Source organism: Prionailurus bengalensis, chromosome B2 (assembly GCF_016509475.1).
Source record: "Prionailurus bengalensis isolate Pbe53 chromosome B2, Fcat_Pben_1.1_paternal_pri, whole genome shotgun sequence".
Lineage (NCBI taxonomy): Eukaryota > Metazoa > Chordata > Mammalia > Carnivora > Felidae > Prionailurus > Prionailurus bengalensis.
In genome coordinates, this window is record NC_057349.1 from 17,121,644 (window position 1) to 17,139,551 (window position 17,908).

The 17,908-nt window shown below is 46.1% G+C and overlaps 1 protein-coding gene across 1 annotated transcript in view; it reads left to right on the forward strand.

The window, feature by feature from the left end:
• The window catches only part of LOC122489238 (androgen dependent TFPI regulating protein), a 67,983-nt gene that overhangs the window by 36,096 nt on the left and 13,979 nt on the right, over nucleotides 1-17,908 (forward strand). The window contains exon 5 of the mRNA XM_043590824.1: nucleotides 7,482-7,597. Within this exon, the coding sequence (XP_043446759.1) occupies nucleotides 7,482-7,597 (116 nt within the window). The remainder of the gene's footprint in view (nucleotides 1-7,481; nucleotides 7,598-17,908) is intronic.

Here is a 17,908-nt window from a genome sequence, read left to right on the forward strand (position 1 = left end):
TCTCCTGGGTCCTGATTTTCCTTCATGTGTCCTCATGGTAAGGCGGGTGCTTTGGGTTGCAGGGCACCTCAAAGGTGTGTGGGGCTGGTCGGGAGAGAAGCATTCTAGAGCTCAGCAAATGGAGGGGGAAAAGAAAGGAAGTTTAGGGAAAGAAACAGAATGATGAGGAGATTGGTTTGAGTCAAAGGAGGGGGGAGCCTGTTGAGAAGCTGTGGAAAATCAGAGATGAGATGAGATCAGGAGTTTAAACAGTGGACCCGAGGCAGCTGGGAGCTGCAGAAGGCTTTTTGAGCAGAAGTAGCAACATGAAACTTGTTTTAGGAAGGTTAGTCTAATTGCAATGTCGAGTATGTACAAGAAAGGGTAAAGCTGGGGGGGGGGGTGGTGATGCTGGGGAAGATAAAAGGATATAGACAACCATGGGATGAATTGGAAAGGAAAAGTGAATCAAGTTTGGGTAGAAAACATGAAGCAGTGGGTCGGTGATTATAGCAGGTGTCTAGGGTGTTGTTATTGCCAGAGAGAATTAAACGAGAGGAAGGGATTTGGGTGCTTTGGAGAGGTACTGAGAGAGAGAACAGGAAAAGGCAAATATATCCCTAGATTGTAGAGTCCTAAGATCCCAGATCTTTCTTTTTGTCCTACCCTTAACTGGATAGAGTCTAAACAGGCACCTCTTCACCAGGCTGGATGCTGTCAAAGCCAAGTAGCTTCCTATCAGAAGATCTGCTGCTCTGAGCTGTTGGCCAAACTCCATATTAACCCAAGGGACAACAGTGTAGTAAGTGAGAAATCACTTAGAAACCCTCTTCAGAAGATTTACAAATGTATCACTTAACTCTCTGTTCAAGCCATGTATGAGTTCATAAATAACACCATGCTTTTTTTTTTTTTTTTGCTCAGCCCAGTGGAGCATTTACTTCTCTTTCCAGGTCAGGAAAGACTATTCACATTGCTCCCAAGCTTTTGTTATGAAAATTTTCAAACCAAGTGCAGTTGAAAGAATTTTTGCAGTGATCCGCTGTAATACCTGCCACTTGGATTCTACTATTTGTAGTTAACTGGATTTGCTTCACCCCAAATCTGTGCATCTGCCCATCCATCAACTCATCTTATTTTTGGTATATTTCAGAGTAAATTGCAAACATCACTACTCTTCCTTGGTAAATAAGACTACTGGTGTTTAACTTCTGTGTCTGGAGTTTTGCCACGCTGGGCTGTGTCAGCCCACCCAGGAAGACCACGAAGATCAAAGGCAAACCCGTGGCTCTTTCTGTGGGTGGTTTATCTTCCCAATCCCCCTCCCCAGGCATTTGAACATTGGCTCTTTAATTATAGTGGTGCCTACCTTGTGCACTTGACTTTCTAGAAAGTGGGAAAGGGACTTTTTACAAATCCAATGGCAGTGTCTTCTATTCTCTGGTATTTGAGGCTGAAAAGACACCTACAGGCAGTGTAGGTGGAAAAGTTTATAAAAAAAGAAAGGAAGAAAGAAAGAAAGAAAGAAAGAAAGAAAGAAAGAAAGAAAGACGGGGCGCCTGGGTGGCGCAGTTGGTTAAGCGTCCGACTTCAGCCAGGTCATGATCTCGCAGGTCCGTGAGTTCGAGCCCCGCGTCAGGCTCTGGGCTGATGGCTCAGAGCCTGGAGCCTGTTTCCGATTCTGTGTCTCCCTCTCTCTCTGCCCCTCCCCCGTTCATGGTCTGTCTCTCTCTGTCCCAAAAATAAGTAAACGTTGAAAAAAAATTTAAAAAAAAAAAAAAAAAAGAAAGAAAGAAAAGAAAGAGGAAGGAGGAAAGGAAAAGAAAGGAAAGGAAAGATATAACCTATGTCTACGTTTCTGGATTTTCATGTATCCGATGGATTTAAAGCAAAATTGTAACTGTAACAACGTAGGGGCCAGAAAGAATACAGATGGTCTCTGCTTTTGGATACAAAATATTCCCAGGGAGACCTTCACCATTGTCCCAACCTGTGGGTGTCAGAGTCAGAAATTACAGTGGTGAGGAAGGAGGCAAAAATTTTTCGCTGGCAAATGAATGGTAGTTATTGAAATCAGAGATGGTCTTACAAGGATTTACAAAACAATTATTACTGTGTGTTTTTACCACATGGAGTTTGCGAGCTTAAGGAACATGGCCCAGCAGTGTAATAACAAGCCTGAGTATAATAGCATTCTATTAAGGTTTGTTTTGCCTCCTTTTCCATGTCTGCTGTATTTACATTTAAGTTTTAATGGATGTTTTGGCCATGTGTTTGCCCCTGAGGAGATTTTGTAAAGGCTTTTGTGTTTTTTAATACAGAAGAAGTGTTATATTTAATGCATAGTAAGCAAAAAATACCCTGAATGTCCCCAGAAATGAGATCTTGCTGGTGCAATAAAACTTCATCTTTCTTTAAGTTTATTTATTTATTTTGATATAGAGCGTGTGGGGGAGGAGCAGAGAGAGAGGGAGAGAGACAAAATCTTAAGGAGGCACAGAGCCTTACACGGGGATCTGTCTCACGAACCGTGAGATCATGACCTGAGCCGAAATCGAGAGTTGGGCACTAGGGGTGCCTGGGTGGCTCAGTCAGTTAGGCGTCTGACTTTGGTTCGGGTCATGATCTCAACGCTCCCGAGTTCGAGCCCCACGTTGGGCTCTGTGCTGACAGCTCAGAGCCTGGAGCCTGCTTTGGATTATGTGTCTCCCTCTCTCTCTGCCCCTCCCCTGCTTGTGCTCTGTCTCTGTCTCTCTGTCTCTCAAAATTAAATAAGCTTTTTAAAAAAGTTAAAAAAAAAAGAATTGGACGCTTAACTGACTGAGCCACCCCGGCACCCCTAAAACTTCATTTAAAATTATCAATCCATTAGCACCATAAACAAACCAAAGACATTGTTTTAGAGACTTGGGGGAAAGGACCTCAGTTTAGAGTCAGTGTGAGGAACTGATTCTAAGATTTCAGCATTGCCTGAACGGAGGGAAGGAGGCGAACACTGAGAAGAACACAAAGTGGGCGATATTACGGAAGCTCATTGTGAGAAACAGCTTCTGAAGGACAAAGTCTCTCAATGACCAGTCCAAGAGGCTAGCTGCAGCCGTGTTTATCTTGATCGACTCAAATCAACACGAGAGCCAGTCCAACAAGGAAATGAAATAGAGGAAAAAGGCAGAGACCGTAGTTTTAAGCATTACCTGGTTTTCAAAATGTGGAGACTCCCTGAATCCTTTCACTGGAGAAAATTAAGTGCTCTTGCCCCTCGAGGATCTTAGAGATAAGAGTGGGACCATCCTAGGCTTATGGATTTAGGGCTTGGAGCCTGCATGACTGTGATGGAAACCTGGGGGCTCCATGGGTTATCTCGGGGATTAAGGCTTGCTTCTTTCTCCAGACTCAGGCAAATGCATCTGATTGTACCCGTAGCCTCAAAAACAGGGAAGCTCTTGGGGCACCAAGGTGGCTCAGTCGGTTGAGCGTTTGACTTCGGCTCAGGTCATGATCTCGCAGTCAGTGAGTTTGAACCCCGTGTTGGGCTCTGTGCTGACAGCTCAGAGCCTGGAACCTGTGTCTCCCTCTCTCTCTCCCCCTCCCTCCGCTCATGCCCTGTCTCTCTCTCTGTCAAAAATAAATAAACATTAAAAAAAATTGTTTTAAAAACCCAACAGGATAGCTCTTTATAACAGCTCAGTAGCTCCCTGGGGCGAAGTGAGTAAAAAGTAAATGCTGGTTATGTTTCACGTTGCCACTCATGTAACCTTGTAAGAATGCTCTGTGCGCTGGTAAATTTAAGTTCTTATGGCCAAGGCTATTTTGCAACAAGGTATCTAAAATGCTTTACCAATAGGGGTGCCTGGGTGGCTCAGTCGCTTGAGGGTCTGACTCTTGATTACGTCTCAGGCCATGACCTCCTGGTTTCGTGAGTTGGAGCCCCGTGTAGGGCTCTGCGCTGACAGTGTGGAGCCTGCTTGGGGTTCTCTCTCTCTCCCTCTCTTCCCCTCCCCTGCTCACATTCTCTCTGTCTTTCTCTCTTTCTCTCATATAAACATTTGGGGCACCTGGGTGACTCAGCCGGTTGGGCGTCCGACTTCGGCTCAGGTCATGATCTCACCATCTAGGGGTTCGAGCCCTGAGTCGGGCTCTGTGCTGACCGCCCGGAGCCTGGAGCCTGCTTGGGATTCTGTGTCTCCCTCGCTCTCTGCCCCTCCCCGGCTCACGCTCTGTCTCTGTCTCTCTCAAAATAAACATTCAAAAAAATTTTTAAAAAGTAACCATTGACATTTTTTTAAAATAAAAATTGAAAGATAAAATGCTTTAATATCCTACTTCTTAAATCCCTGTCTCAGGCTTAGCATTACGTCTGCAAGAGATTCAGACCAAAGTGGGCGTTCCACTGAGGACAGGAGAAAAAGGCATAATTTGGTAGAGAACGGTGGGGAAAGAGCAACACTGTCCTTTTAACCAATGCATTTGGAACGAGATATTCAAGGAAAAACTGTACCAACATGATGGCTAGTTGACAAGGGAAGATCATTTCACCGCATCCTCTCCGTGAGCACGCACTATTGTTTCAGCCCATGATGTTTTTGTTTACTCTGGAAGGAAATATTTTACCCCCTCTGAGATAATTAATTTTTGTCAGTTTCGCTGTTTATAAGGGAAACTGAGAAACTGTTAATTGAAATACAGAATGAGTCACTGTTTTCAGTAATTTTTGGCAGTGTTCTAATTTGTGTCAATCCCAGCCTAATTATTAGATTCTTTGGAAGCAGAAAGCATATTTGATTTTTCTCTTCCTGAGTTGTTTTTTCTTCCTCGGAGGAAAAAAAAAAACCATGCGCAGCCTGATAAAGGTTATACAATGTATACGAATGCGAGGTGAAATACCAGGACGTTTGAAACACCAGGAAGTTTATTGTATCACGCTTGTCTCCTCAGGGTAGTTCCATGTTTAGAAAGCTCTCAGACGACCTTCTTCCTCCTATCCCTCAGCTCCGGCCAAAAAAATGCGATTCTTTTAAAGACCTTTTAGCTGGTATTAAGCCACAGTATATGGCCCGTCACTAATGACATCACCGAGGTAAACTTCCCAGAAGTCATCAGGGAGAAGTCATTTGGAAATCCAATTGAATGTCACTTGCAAAGGGCAGGCTTCTAGAAGAGGTGACCAGTCATGCATTCCTGAGTTATTTGTTGCAAGAGCATTAATCACTACGAACTCATTTGCTCCTAATGCGAACGCACTGCATTATTCCCCGGGAATTCTGTTCCAAATGATCGTTAATGTAGAGAATGGAAGCTGCTGACGACAGACAGGGTTAATAAAATCTGTCAGATCAATGGCCAGTATAATGGGACTGTTAATGCTTCCTAATAGAAGCCGGATCTTCCTGGCTGCGGCAGAGGGAGGGCGGGTGGAGAGGCAGGTGGCCGTGCTGGGAGGACAAGCCCCGTCTCTTGCCTCCCGAGGTGGCCTCTGGGTGAAAAGATCATTGACAGCAGTCACGGGGCGTTGCCAGGGCTCGGAGGTGGCCACGGCTGGGAGCGTAGGCAACCACCGTGGGCTGGGGAGGGAGCCACAGGGTGGCCACAGGGACCGCTGTGCTACCCTCTTCCAGCTGCTCACACGCCTGCATCTGAACACCTGGCGCTGTGGGCAGCCCAGAACCTCCCTTCAGCCACACTGGGCCACCAAGGGGATGAAGGACAGCGGTCACAGTAATAAAGGTGGCAATCCCAGCTAACACTCACTGGAAGTGCTCCGGGGCGGCAGACGAAGCCCATTATACGCTCTACCCCTAATCCTCAGGGTGGTGTTCCCTGTGACATGTGGACTGGCTATCCTCCATAGTATAGCCTAGGAAGCTGAAGTTCAGGTTCAAGTCACGAGCCCAAGGTCAGATCTGAAAGTTGGTGCCTGTAATCACGACGCTCTTTATTAGAGGGAGAGACACAGAAACTATAGCCGAAAATCAGACCAGAGAAAGATGTGGGGTATGCCAATTGGCCTGCGTGTCTTTCCACTTGTACTTGCAACCCGTCAGTAAGTTCAGGACCAACCTGGGGCAAAGTCTATCAAAGCTGTAGCATGGGGACACCGGGCGGGGGGGCTGGGGGGGCTCAGTCAGTTGAGCGTCCGACTCTTGATTTCGGCTCAGGTCATGATGGGTTGTGGGATGGAACCCTGAATGGGGCTGAGTGTGGAGCCTGCTGGAGATTCTCTCTCTCCTTCTGCCCGTCTTCCCCACTTGTGCTCTCTCCTCTCTCTCTCTATGATATTTAAAAAAAAATTATATATAAAAGCTATAGCTTGTCTGCAACACTGTTCCTCTAAGCTTTGCTACTAACATGAGGGAACCCAGGGCCTGGAAGAGGCCTAATTACTTTGTACCAACCAACTGCAGCCTTGTCAGGGCCCCAGGAGGCCCTCTCTGCCCAGCAATGCCTTCCATTAAGATTTGTTCCTTCTTCCTCCACCCTTACCGCCTAAAAACTTGCCACATTTCTTGTCATCTGTGGGTCTGGATCTCCTGACCGTACCCTCCCTAGTTCAGGTAGAGTGAGAAGAAACTGTGGTCTTCTGGAGATGCCTCTGAGCACGATGCAGACATGACTGAGAGCAAAGGCCACCCAGAGCTGGCACCCAGGGCCCTAGCCACACAGCTGGGCAAGGGAGCACGGTGATATGGGCTCTGTGACATCTCTAAGCCCCAGCGACTATTGCCTTGGGGATCAGGAATGGGGATGAGTTGGGGTTTACAAGCGGAGCCTGAGGACACGAGAGGCTACCAAGAGCCGAGGCAATCGGGGCCTGGGGATGAAAGGGGAATGATAGCTGTACGTGTGAAAATATATATACATAAAATACTCACACTACTAGATGTTCCCAGTAAGCAGTATTCTCCACCACCCCACCCCCAGATCTTACGAGTACACATCGTAAGTGCCAGACTGCATAGAGCGGGATACAAATGCAGTGGAATTGGGTGAGAGAAATTAGCAGGAGGAAAATTCAGAGACAGCATCGTGGAAGATTGTCTTGGCTGTGAAGAACATGAATGATTAGAATAGAGGGAGAGAAGGCATTCCACACGGAGAGTTGGGGCATGAACAGAAGTGTGCACTAGCACGCTGAGTGCAAAGGGGAATGAAGGAAACAGCTTTGTTCTAGTGAAGGAGTGTGTGGGGGTGGGTGTGTAAGTGTGTGGGGGGGGTGGGGGGGTGGGAAGAGAAGAGCAGAGAGCAATAAGCAGGAGCAGAGAAGGTGCTAGAACATTACAAAGAGCCTTGGTGGCCAGACAACGGAGTTTGGACCAGGATGGCAGGCAGTAGGGAGCCATTGGAGGCTCTTGAGCATCTAAGGAGCATGATGCGAGCCAAGTTTGGGGAAGTTTCAGCTGGTAGTTGCATAAGAAGTTAGATTGGAAAGGAAGGAGAGAACTGGGGGCATGGCAGGCCACCGGGGCTGTCTGACGTGACGATTTATATCATTTCTTCTCCTCCAGCACACATCCATACTGCCCTTCTCGCTGGTTGAAGTCATCCTCAGGCCACATTGCTACCCACTGAAGAAGAAAGGACTCACCTTGTTGGCTGTGGCCAGCCTCGCTTACATCAGCAGGTATGCATCGCAAAGAGGAAATCTCCTTAGACTTTTCTTTTAAGACTCTGGATACCCCAGAAGAAGCACTCTGTTCTATAAGAGTGCCTCCATCTTGGGTCAACAGGGATTTAACCATCATTACATCATTAGGCAGGAAAGATTCTTACTGTTTGATGTGAAGTCACGGGAACGTCACTTGTGCCAGAGTGCACAGGTGTGAGTGCACAGGGAGCAGTTGCACACTCCTCTCTCTGTCTCGTGAAGAAGTCATCATTGCACAGCTACGCATGCTACTCCCCCCAAGAAAATATTGATCATTGGTTCCGTTTGCAATTAAAAAGGCATTTGATGGCTCGGGCATGCTCCTTTGGCCCGTTTCTGTTGCCTGTATTTTTAGGGGCTTATTTGCATCAACCTCGGGCACCAGAGCTCCTACAGGGCGTTGGGGCAATTTCCCAGCGCCTTGCAGACCAGCCACGCTGGAGGCACGGGAGAGCTGGCCTAGACTTCATTATTCAACTACCTGCTGCCACCAAAACTCAGGAACGCTGCCCAATGGTCTGTAATCAAGGGAAAAGGCTTGGCCTTCCACCCAATGACTAGAACCGCCCCCCTTCCCATGCTGTCGCCTTCTCATCCGCTACCGTATCTTGCTCTACAGACAGGGGCATGCCAAGCATAATCCCTGCAGATCAGAAGCTAATCTTGCTGTTCCTTCTCCAGTCTAGACTCATCTAAGCCGTTCGTGTCTGACAGTCTGGGTAATCCCCCAATCCCTCCTTATATATGGAGGTTCAATTAAGTATAGGGCTCTGCTGGAGGTAGCAGCCAGAATGAGAGCACATTCCATAGGACACTGCTTGTTTCATTGGCTTCACCGTCCTTTGCTTCAGAGCCCATAATCTTTGCGCTCAGAACTCAGATGGTGGCTCGTCCCGTGCCTTTTGTTTCCTTCTGGAATGTATGTCCCTCCTCCCCTGCTGCACCTCTCCTTCTCTGAGTGCCCCACATCTTTCTTGCCTCTCTTCTTTTGAACAAAGAAAGTACTTGCTCAATAAATCTACCTTAGAACTCTACACTGGTCTGGTCTCCAGTCCGGGGCCTTTGCTTTTTTTTTTTTTTGTTTTTTTTTAGAGAGAGAGAGCATGAGCAGGGGAGGAGTAGAGAAAGAGAGAAGGAATCCCAAGCAGGCTCCACATCTATCCCAGATCCTGACACGGGGCTCAGTCGTATGGCTGTCAGATCACGACCTGAGCTGAAATCAAGTCAGAGGCTTAACCGACTGAGCCACCCAGGCACTCCTGGGGTCCTTGCACTTTAACAAAGGACACTTTTAGGGAGCAGGGGATGGTTGGACACCTACTGGCAGTTGATTCTGGAGCACAGTGTCGAGAAGGATTCTGAGACCCTACAAAAAAGAGTTTTGTCATCCTTAGCAATATCTGTCCATAGTGTAAGAAGGCAGGTGGGAAGATACGTGCCACGTACTTACCGTATCTGGCTTAACCCTTAGGACTAAATCCCTAAAGAGAACATCTGGATCCTGAGGTTGGGTAAGAGTATGTATATATCAAGATATTTTCTCGTATTATTATGTGTGGAGCCGAAGCAGGGTGGCACCTGGCAGATTATCCACACGAATTTCCATCCTTTTGCCTTTTGGGGCAGACTTTCATCGGATTGAGTTCTCCTTGCTGAGTGTAACTTTTGGAGTTTATATATACGGTAGCATCTTCGGTCTGTTAACTTCTTCCACCTAACGACGTGGAAGGCGGTCACCCATCGTCACACCTGACCCTTGCCCTCTTATCTTCAGAGACCAAGAGGGTAGAAAAGCACCTAACGCCACTGGTATCTCGGGGAGTAATTGTGGCGGCCGCAAAGATGAGAAGCAGCAGTCAAGAGAGCTTAGCTTGTCGGTGGAGAAAAGAGTTGCAATGAGACGGGGGTCCGGTGCGAGAGTATCATGTGTCCATTCGATTATTCATCAGTGCCAGGCACTGGGTTAACCAACTGAAGACACAGCGGTGTGCAAGGCACCATGCTGCCTTCAGCGTCTGTCTGAGAGACAGGAAATTGCCCACAGGGACAACAGGGTGAGGGGACTATAATAGGAGGAAGCACAGGGTGCTGTGGGTGCCCAGGAAGGATGTTGAGAGCTGGCTTCGGCAGGGAATTGATGTCTCAGCTGAGACCCAAAGAATGAGAAGGAATAAGTCAAGACAGACATGGGAAAGATCTTCACGCAGAGGGAACAGCATCTGCAAAGGGCTGGAGTTGCTGAGGGTAGGGCTGAATTGGAGGACAGGAAAAGCCGGCTCATGAATTCACATCAGCGAATCTGGACCGTAGGAGGTAAGGGCTTGTCTGTGGGAAAGTTTTAAGCGGAGGAGTAAATGATTGATTGGAAAGATGACTCTGGAGGAAATTAAAGAAGAACAAGACGGGGAGACCAATTAGTGGCACTTGTGGTAGCTGGAAAGAATGGATGTTAGCCAACCGATGACAATATCAGACAATCTGCAAATGGAATCAGAGAGGGCGAGTGATGGAAGTGACTGGGAGGTCATCTAGCACCGAAGGCCTGAAGCCTCACAGATTAAATGATATGCCCCAGGTCCTGTGGCTGGGGAAAGTTGAAGCTGGGACTTACACTCAGGGCTCCCGTTTCCAAATCCAGTTCGCTTTCCACCGTCTCCACACGGCCAGGGGTTTGCTCAGCTCTCCGTGTGAGCAAAACATACTCTGCAAAGTGAGCTGGGGGGTGAGCATGAGCCAAAGCTTAACCTCATTTCCACGGTCGAAAAACTTCGGTGATGTCGTTGTTCCCAGCTCTGTGCTCGGACTGGATGTTACAGTGATACAATGGAACGAGGGGAGGGAGGGAGGTGACGGAGACCTGTCACCAGTAGGAACGTGACTGGGTGGGCCCGGGTGAGGAGAGGAAGAGGTTTGCGATTTGGACCCCCACATCACCGATGAAGTACCAAGGCGGCATTTGGCCCCGTTAGGCTCCACTTTTGCTGGGACAAAGAGAGGACACTTCCGCTGCTGCATTGACTACAGCTCCCCTACCTCTGCCCGCTCCCGGTGGTGGGAGCTCAGACTCGGCCGTCGGCCGCCTCCACCCTTACGCAATGCCCTGGGGCCCGTGGGGCCCTCGCAGCGACAGATGGCCATCAACCAAGTTCCACAAAGTGTGGCTATCCACAGAGACGTTTTAGGGAAGTGGCTGGGGGCCAGCTGTCAGGCAGGCCGGTTTGGATGGTCAAATAGGGAAACGGCGTGGCAAGAATGAGGTAAAGAGTATGGGCCGGGGCCAGGGTGAGCGTGAGAAACAAACATGAGTCAGAAAAACGGCAGTAACGCTGAGCCGGGGAAGCATCGCACTGCCGAAACCGTGTCACGACGACCTAAAAATAGCCACTGGGACCGTGGGGACTGCCTCACATGTGGCCCTTGATTTTTGTCATTTTTCAGATTGCAGAATTGGAGGGCTGGCCCGTAAGTGGGAAAAGAAAGCTTTGCAAAGGAGCGATGACTGCAAACGTTTCCTTTCCTTTGGCAAGCTTTACTCACCTGTAAATACGGTAGCTTGCTCCCCGCTCCCTTCTCTCTCACCCCTAAACTCCTCACCCAGCTCTCTCTGAGGTCATGGCGAGGAGCGGGAAAACAGACCTGTTCCTACCGCTGGCTCTGATCCGCTCTTTTAGTGAACAACTATTTCCCCTAACACGAGGCTGGTCCTGCTGGGAAGAGCCAAGTTATATAAGGCCCAGCCCCAGTCTACGGGGGGTTTGTGCTTCATAAGTGGGGATGAGCCGCGCATCGTCAGAGCACAAGATGGGAGGTGAGGAAATACAGCAAATACAAGGAGCCACGGGGAACACAGAGGAGGAAGCAGCTTTGCACGGGAAGCAAAACAGAATAAAATAACACCCAAACAAAAGGTGGGCGGAATATTCTTCTCATTGAGTTTGATCCCAATGTCCTAGTCTTGATCCATGGTTACGTCATAGCTCCCGTGTCAGCCCATGTCTGGGTGCTCCGGGCACTATTTTCCTGGCGGCAGGTGGCCCGGGTCTCCAAGATCCTCCTCCCTGAGCGTTCCAATAAGCCCATGAGTATTCACACCTGCCCATGGTGGTCACCTCTGCCGACTGGTCATGCATACCTAGCCTCCTGGGCCCCCCATCTCCACCGGGCTCCACATCCAAGTCAGGTTGCACTCCACCCCCCGTCTGCTGAGACCCACACTGTAATCGCCCACAGGTCCCCTGTGTCCATAGGATAACACTACCGCCGCTACGACAGCCCCAGCTGACCTGCAGTGGGTCGCCACCTTGCTCTCCGTAGACCAGAAATCTGCAGGTGCCACAGGTGTCTCTGCTATCGCGTGAGGTCTTGCCAGGGACGAGCATCACACAGATACGCAGCTATGACCCAGCAGCAGGGGAGGTGTCTGTAAAGTCGTCCTCAATAGCAGCTCCTGTGAGGCAAGAGAGATCATTTCTGTCTTCTATACTCGGCTCACTCAGGTGAGCTTCCCCATCAAAGGTGCCTGGGCCCTCAGGGACAACAATCCTCTAAATCTGGGCATCCATTTCCATGCACACACATTTACACATACAGATACCTCAGCGCCAGAATACATTAAAAGCTGCCAGAGCGATGCACTAAGCTGAGTTCCAAGATCAGTGTCTACGTCCACTAAGGCATCATGGTAAATCGCTGCCCGGAACCACTGTTAACTTTTTCCCGGGTTTAAATACAACGCTTGTCTGGGATTGTCTAGACGCACTGGAGTTTCACACCCTTGAATCTTGAGATCAGACTCCCAGTCCCATTTTTCCCAGTACCACAGAGGTACTCCTTTGCCCCCATGTAAATTAATATATGAAATAAATATAAAGATGCCAACACAAGGCCCCTAGTTGTCCACATTTGGAGCCCAGGCCAGCTGGGGGGCAATCTGGAGACAGGTAAAAGTGGAGGGCTGGGAGAGGGAAGGGTCGTCCACACTTGTCCCTCCCGTGCAAACCTTGGCTCTTGCTCGACCCAAATGCCTGTTTCAAAAATTAGAAGTAATACGATGCTGAAGAGTGATACTCCTGTACAAGCGGGAATGAGGGCACCTGAGACACATTGTGGAAGTAACAGAATAGGTTTGTGGCTTCATTGACATGCCATGGGCCAACGAGAAGAAAAAGTCAAGGACGGTTCTATGAGTTTTTGGCTGGTAGACCAGGGAAGATGGTGGTCGCACTAATACGTGTAGAAACATTAGGGAAACAAAATGGCCTGGGGGTGTAAGTGAAAGACTCCATTTAAAACCCCCTATCTGTGTCCTATTCCAAAAGATTCTGGTTTAATTAGTTTAGGGTGCGTCCTGAGCATTGGGATTTTTAAAGCTCCCCATGGCAGTTCTCATCTTCAGCCAAGGCTGAGAACCACTTGCCTAGAGGAACTTCCATTTGGACATCCTTCCCAGGAGAGGTGGGACAGTGGAGATCCAGGGAGTAAACCCTCCTGGTAGAATGAGCTTCCTGGAAAAAGAGTGAGAGACTGAGAGTGGGGAGAGAGAGAAAGAGAGAGAGAGATGGAAAGTAAATGCTGGGGGGCAATGCCCTCCTCTAAGGGGCAGGAAGGACAATGGGGCAGCAGAGTAGCAAAGAATGATCCAATGGTAGAAAATGGAGAAGGTACAAGAGCCCAACAGTCCCTGAAGGGAGGATGAGGCACCGGCCCAGAAGGGGGCAATATAGCAAGGGTGGGCAACAGTTTTAACTGTCTTGAACAGGTGGCCACCCCAAACAACTCTCATTATTGCTGATATTTTTCAACGTCTAGGTAAATAATTTAGCCCTCTAGCTTCACCGTTTCTTTCTACTCCATTTAAAATTTCCTTTTCTTTTCCTTTTATTTTTTTTTCTTTTCTTTTTCTTTTCTTTTTTTTCTTTTCTTTTCTTTACTTTTCTTTTCTTTTCTTTTCTTTTCTTTTTTTTCCTTTCCTTTCTTTTCCTTTCCTTTCCTTTCCTTTTCTTTTCCTTTTCTTTTGTCTTTTCCTTTCCTTTCTTTTTTCTTTTCCTTTCCTTTCCTTTCCTTTCCTTTCCTTTCCTTTCCTTTCCTTTTCTTTTCTTTTCTTTGTCTTTTCTTTTCTTTTCCTTTCCTTTTCTTTTCTCTTCTCCTTTTCTTTCCTTTCCTTTTCTTTTCTTCTCCTTTTCTTTTCTTTTCTTTTCCTTTCCTTTTCTTTTCTCTTTTCTTTTCCTTGTCTTTTCTTTTCTTTTCCTTTCCTTTCCTTTCTTTTCTTTCCTTTCCTTTTCTTTTATTTTCCTTTTCTTTTCTTTTCCTTTCCTTTCCTTTCCTTTCCTTTTCTTTTCTTTTCCTTTTCTTTTCTTTTATCTTTTCCTTTCCTTTCTTTTTTTCCTTTTCCTTTCCTTTCCTTTCCTTTCCTTTTTCTTTCTTTTCTTTTCTTTTCTTTTCCTCTTCTTTTATCTTTTCTTTTCTTTTCTTTTCTTTTCTTTTCTCTTTTCTTCTCCTTTTCTTTCCTTTTCTTTTCCTTTCCTTTCCTTTCCTTTCCTTTTCTTTTCTTTTATCTTTTCCTTTCCTTTCTTTTTTTTCCCTTTCCTTTCCTTTCCTTTCCCTTTCCTTTCTTTTCTTTTCTTTTCTTTTCCTTTTCTTTTATCTTTTCTTTTCTTTTCTTTTCTTTTCTCTTTTCTTCTCCTTTTCTTTCCTTTCCTTTTCTTTTCTTTTCCTTTCCTTTCCTTTCCTTTCCTTTCCTTTTCTTTTCCTTTTCTTTTCTTTTATCTTTTCTTTTTTTTCCTTTTCCTTTCCTTTCCTTTCCTTTCCTTTTCCTTTCCTTTCTTTTCTTTTCTTTTCCTTTCTTTTATCTTTTCTTTTCCTTTTCTTTTCTTTTCCTTTCCTTTCTTTTCTTTTCCTTTCCTTTTCTTTTCTTTTCTTTTCCTTTTCTTTTCTTTTCCTTTTCTTTTATCTTTTCCTTTCCTTTATTTTTTTTCCCTTTCCTTTCCTTTCCCTTTCCTTTCTTTTTTCTTTTCTTTTCTTTTCTTTTCTTTTTTCCTTTCCTTTCTTTTCCTTTCCTTTCCTTTCCTTTCCTTTCCTTTTCTTTTCCTTTTCTTTTGTCTTTTCCTTTCCTTTCTTTTTTCTTTTCCTTTCCTTTCCTTTCCTTTCCTTTCCTTTCCTTTTCTTTTCTTTGTCTTTTCTTTTCTTTTCCTTTCTTTTCCTTTCCTTTTCTTTTCTCTTCTCCTTTTCTTTCCTTTCCTTTTCTTTTCTTTTCCTTTTCTTTTCTTTTCCTTTCCTTTTCTTTTTTCTTTTCCTTGTCTTTTCTTTTCTTTTCCTTTCCTTTCCTTTCTTTTCTTTTCCTTTTCTTTTTTCTTTTCTTTTCTTTTCTCTTCTTTTCTTTTCTTTTCTCTTTCCTCTCCTCGCCTCATTCTCTTCTCTTCTCTTTCTGACATTCTTTACCTAACATGGATTTTTTTAAGACAGTGGTAGAAGAGACGTCTGGATGGCTCAGTCGGTTAAACATCTGACTCTTGATTTCCGCTCAGGTCATGATCTCATGGTTTCTGAGTTCAAACCCCACATCGGATTCTGCGCTGACAATGCAGAGCCTGCTTGGGTTTCTCTTTCTTCCTCTCTCTTTGCTCTTCTCCTGCTCTCATGCTCTCCCTCTCTCAGAATGAATAAATGAACTTAAAAAAAAAAGACAGTGGTAGAAATTCACAAGTTACTATTAAAAAGCCAGAGCTGGCAGGTATCTTCGACCTTCCATTGTTTGTGTCTGGGAGCCTGGGAAGGCAGGTGAACAGAAGGGTGACACGGGGCTGCATTCTAAAGGCAGCAATAGGCTCTGTCCTCATCTTAAAGAATCACCAAGTCCCAGTTGTTCTCAAGGACATTTTCATGGTAGGAAGTCTTCTGCTAATTTGTTGAATTTGTTGACAAAATGTGAATTCAGGTTGTGCTTGCCTTCTGGTCTCAGATGCAACAGTGACCATCTTGCATGCTTTTGTAGGAAGTCAGCATGAAAATATGGGGCCAGAGGGTCCTTTAATTCTATTATTCTACTGATACAGCATGAGTGTTCATGCTTTACGAAGTATATGCATACAAGAGCCTAGATGGCTCAGCTGGTAAAGCATCCCGCTTCAGCTCAGGTCATGATCTCATAGTTTGTGAGTTCGAGCCCCACATCAGGCTGTGCACTGGCAGTGTGGAACCTGCTTAGGATTCTCTCTCTCCCCCCCTCTCTCTCTGCCCCTCCCCCACTTGTGCTCGCTCTCCCTCAAAAAAAAATAAATTAAAAAAAATCAAGTACATGTGTAAAGCCCACAAAACCCCTTTTTATCTACTAGTCCCTAACCCACAGACTTCCACTGTTTGTGTACTGATAAGACACAGAAAATATGAATTTTATGAGAACCATCGGATGCTGTAATATCTAGGATAAGAAAACTATAAAAGATTAATTTTTGGCTGCCAGTCTGTGCCTGCCCAGCCTGACTCATATAGAGTCACTCAGCAGACAGCACTAGAAGGACATAGAGTATTGCTCTCTGAACTGAGGGTCAGAATTATTGGCCTCTTCAAAGTATTAATAAAGTGAGCAATTGATTAACTATAGCCTGGAAGGCCAAGGGTACATCTCCCTGGTTTTATTATTTTTTTTAATTTTTTTAACATTTATTCATTTTTGAAAAGCAGAGAGAGACAGAGTGCAAATGGGGGAGGGGCAGAGAGAGAAGGAGACACAGAATCAGAAGCAGGCTCCAGGCTCCCAGCTGTCAGCCCAGAGCCCGACGCGGGGCTCAAACTCACGGACGGCGAGATCATGACCTGAGCCGAAGTTGGCCACTTAACCGACTGAGCCACCCAGGCGCCCCTCCCTGGTTTTAGAGGCTGTGATGTTCTTGATGGGTCACACAGCTGAGAGCTGTCTGCAGAAGCTGCAGTGAACAGCGGTTAGAGAACCATAGGTGCTGGGGTACCTGGGTGGTTCAGTCGGTTGAGCATCCAACTTCGGCTCAGGTCATGATCTCACAGTCTGTGATTTCGAGCCCGCGTCGGACTCTGTGCTGACAGCTCAGAGCCTAGAGCCTACTTTGGATTCTGTGTCTCCTTCTTTCTCTGCCCCTCCCCTGCTCATGCTCTCTCTGTGTCTCAAAAATAAACATTAATATATATATATATGTTATATATATATGTTATATATATATATGTTATATATATGTTATATATATATATGTTATATGTGTGTGTGTGTGTGTGTGTGTGTGTATAAAGAGGGAACTATAGGTGCTAGTAGAAACACCCCAAAGAGTCATTTGCTTAAAAATATAAAGAACTTGCCATGTTCCCAGCACTTGGGAAACAGACGTACATGATAGATATAATCCTTGTCCCATTCCAGGTTGAGAACGACAATCAAATAAACAACAAGGGTAAGTTCGTGGTAAAGGAAGTATCTGGCATAAGAACCTAACTGAATGGGTGTTATGGGATCTTCGGGAAATCTTTTCTAGAGAAATTGACTTACAAGCTGAAACTTGAAGTGTGAGTATGGTTCAGCCAGGCACAGAGCGAGGAGGAGTGTGTTCCAGGCAGAGACAACAGCATGAGTGAAAGCCCAGAGCTGCAGTGCCTGGTTTATTTAAGAAACAGAAAAGGGTCTAATATGGATGGGTTCTAGATCTGAAGGTGGACAGGTGGGCAGGACAAGGCCAGGTAGGCTGGGGAAAGGAGCTTGGGTATGTTCCTAAAGCATTGGTGGGGTCCACTGGAGGCAGGGGAGTGATTTCCTTTTTGGAAAGATTAATGGATCGCTAGTAGCTTGTGGTAAGGAAAGTGGATTGAAGGGTCCGAGAAAGCCCACCAAGTAAGTAGACAATTACAGAAACCCTTCTGGATGAAGGAGCCTGGACCAAGATTAGGAAATGAGTGCAATAGATAAACAATTAGATGTGGTTTTGTGGCATCTTACATGGGGGCTGGGAAAGAGCTGCCATTGACTAAGAAGACATTGATGAATTCCATTTTGGCCTCCATCTTCCTTCCTTCCTTCCTTCCTTCCTTCCTTCCCCCTCCTTCTCCTCCTCCTCTCTCTCTGTCTCTCTTTCTCTGACTGCCCTTCATTAAATAATGGCACTTCTACGTGCTGTTGTATTTGTATTTTCATTACTTTTCTGCTGACAGTGAATACACTTCTAACTTTCTTTGCGCTTTCTCTGTGAAACTACAGACTTCATTAACTTACCTCAGGAACTTTCCTTTATGGAACCTTATGCTGAAGGAAACAAAAATGAAGTAAATAAA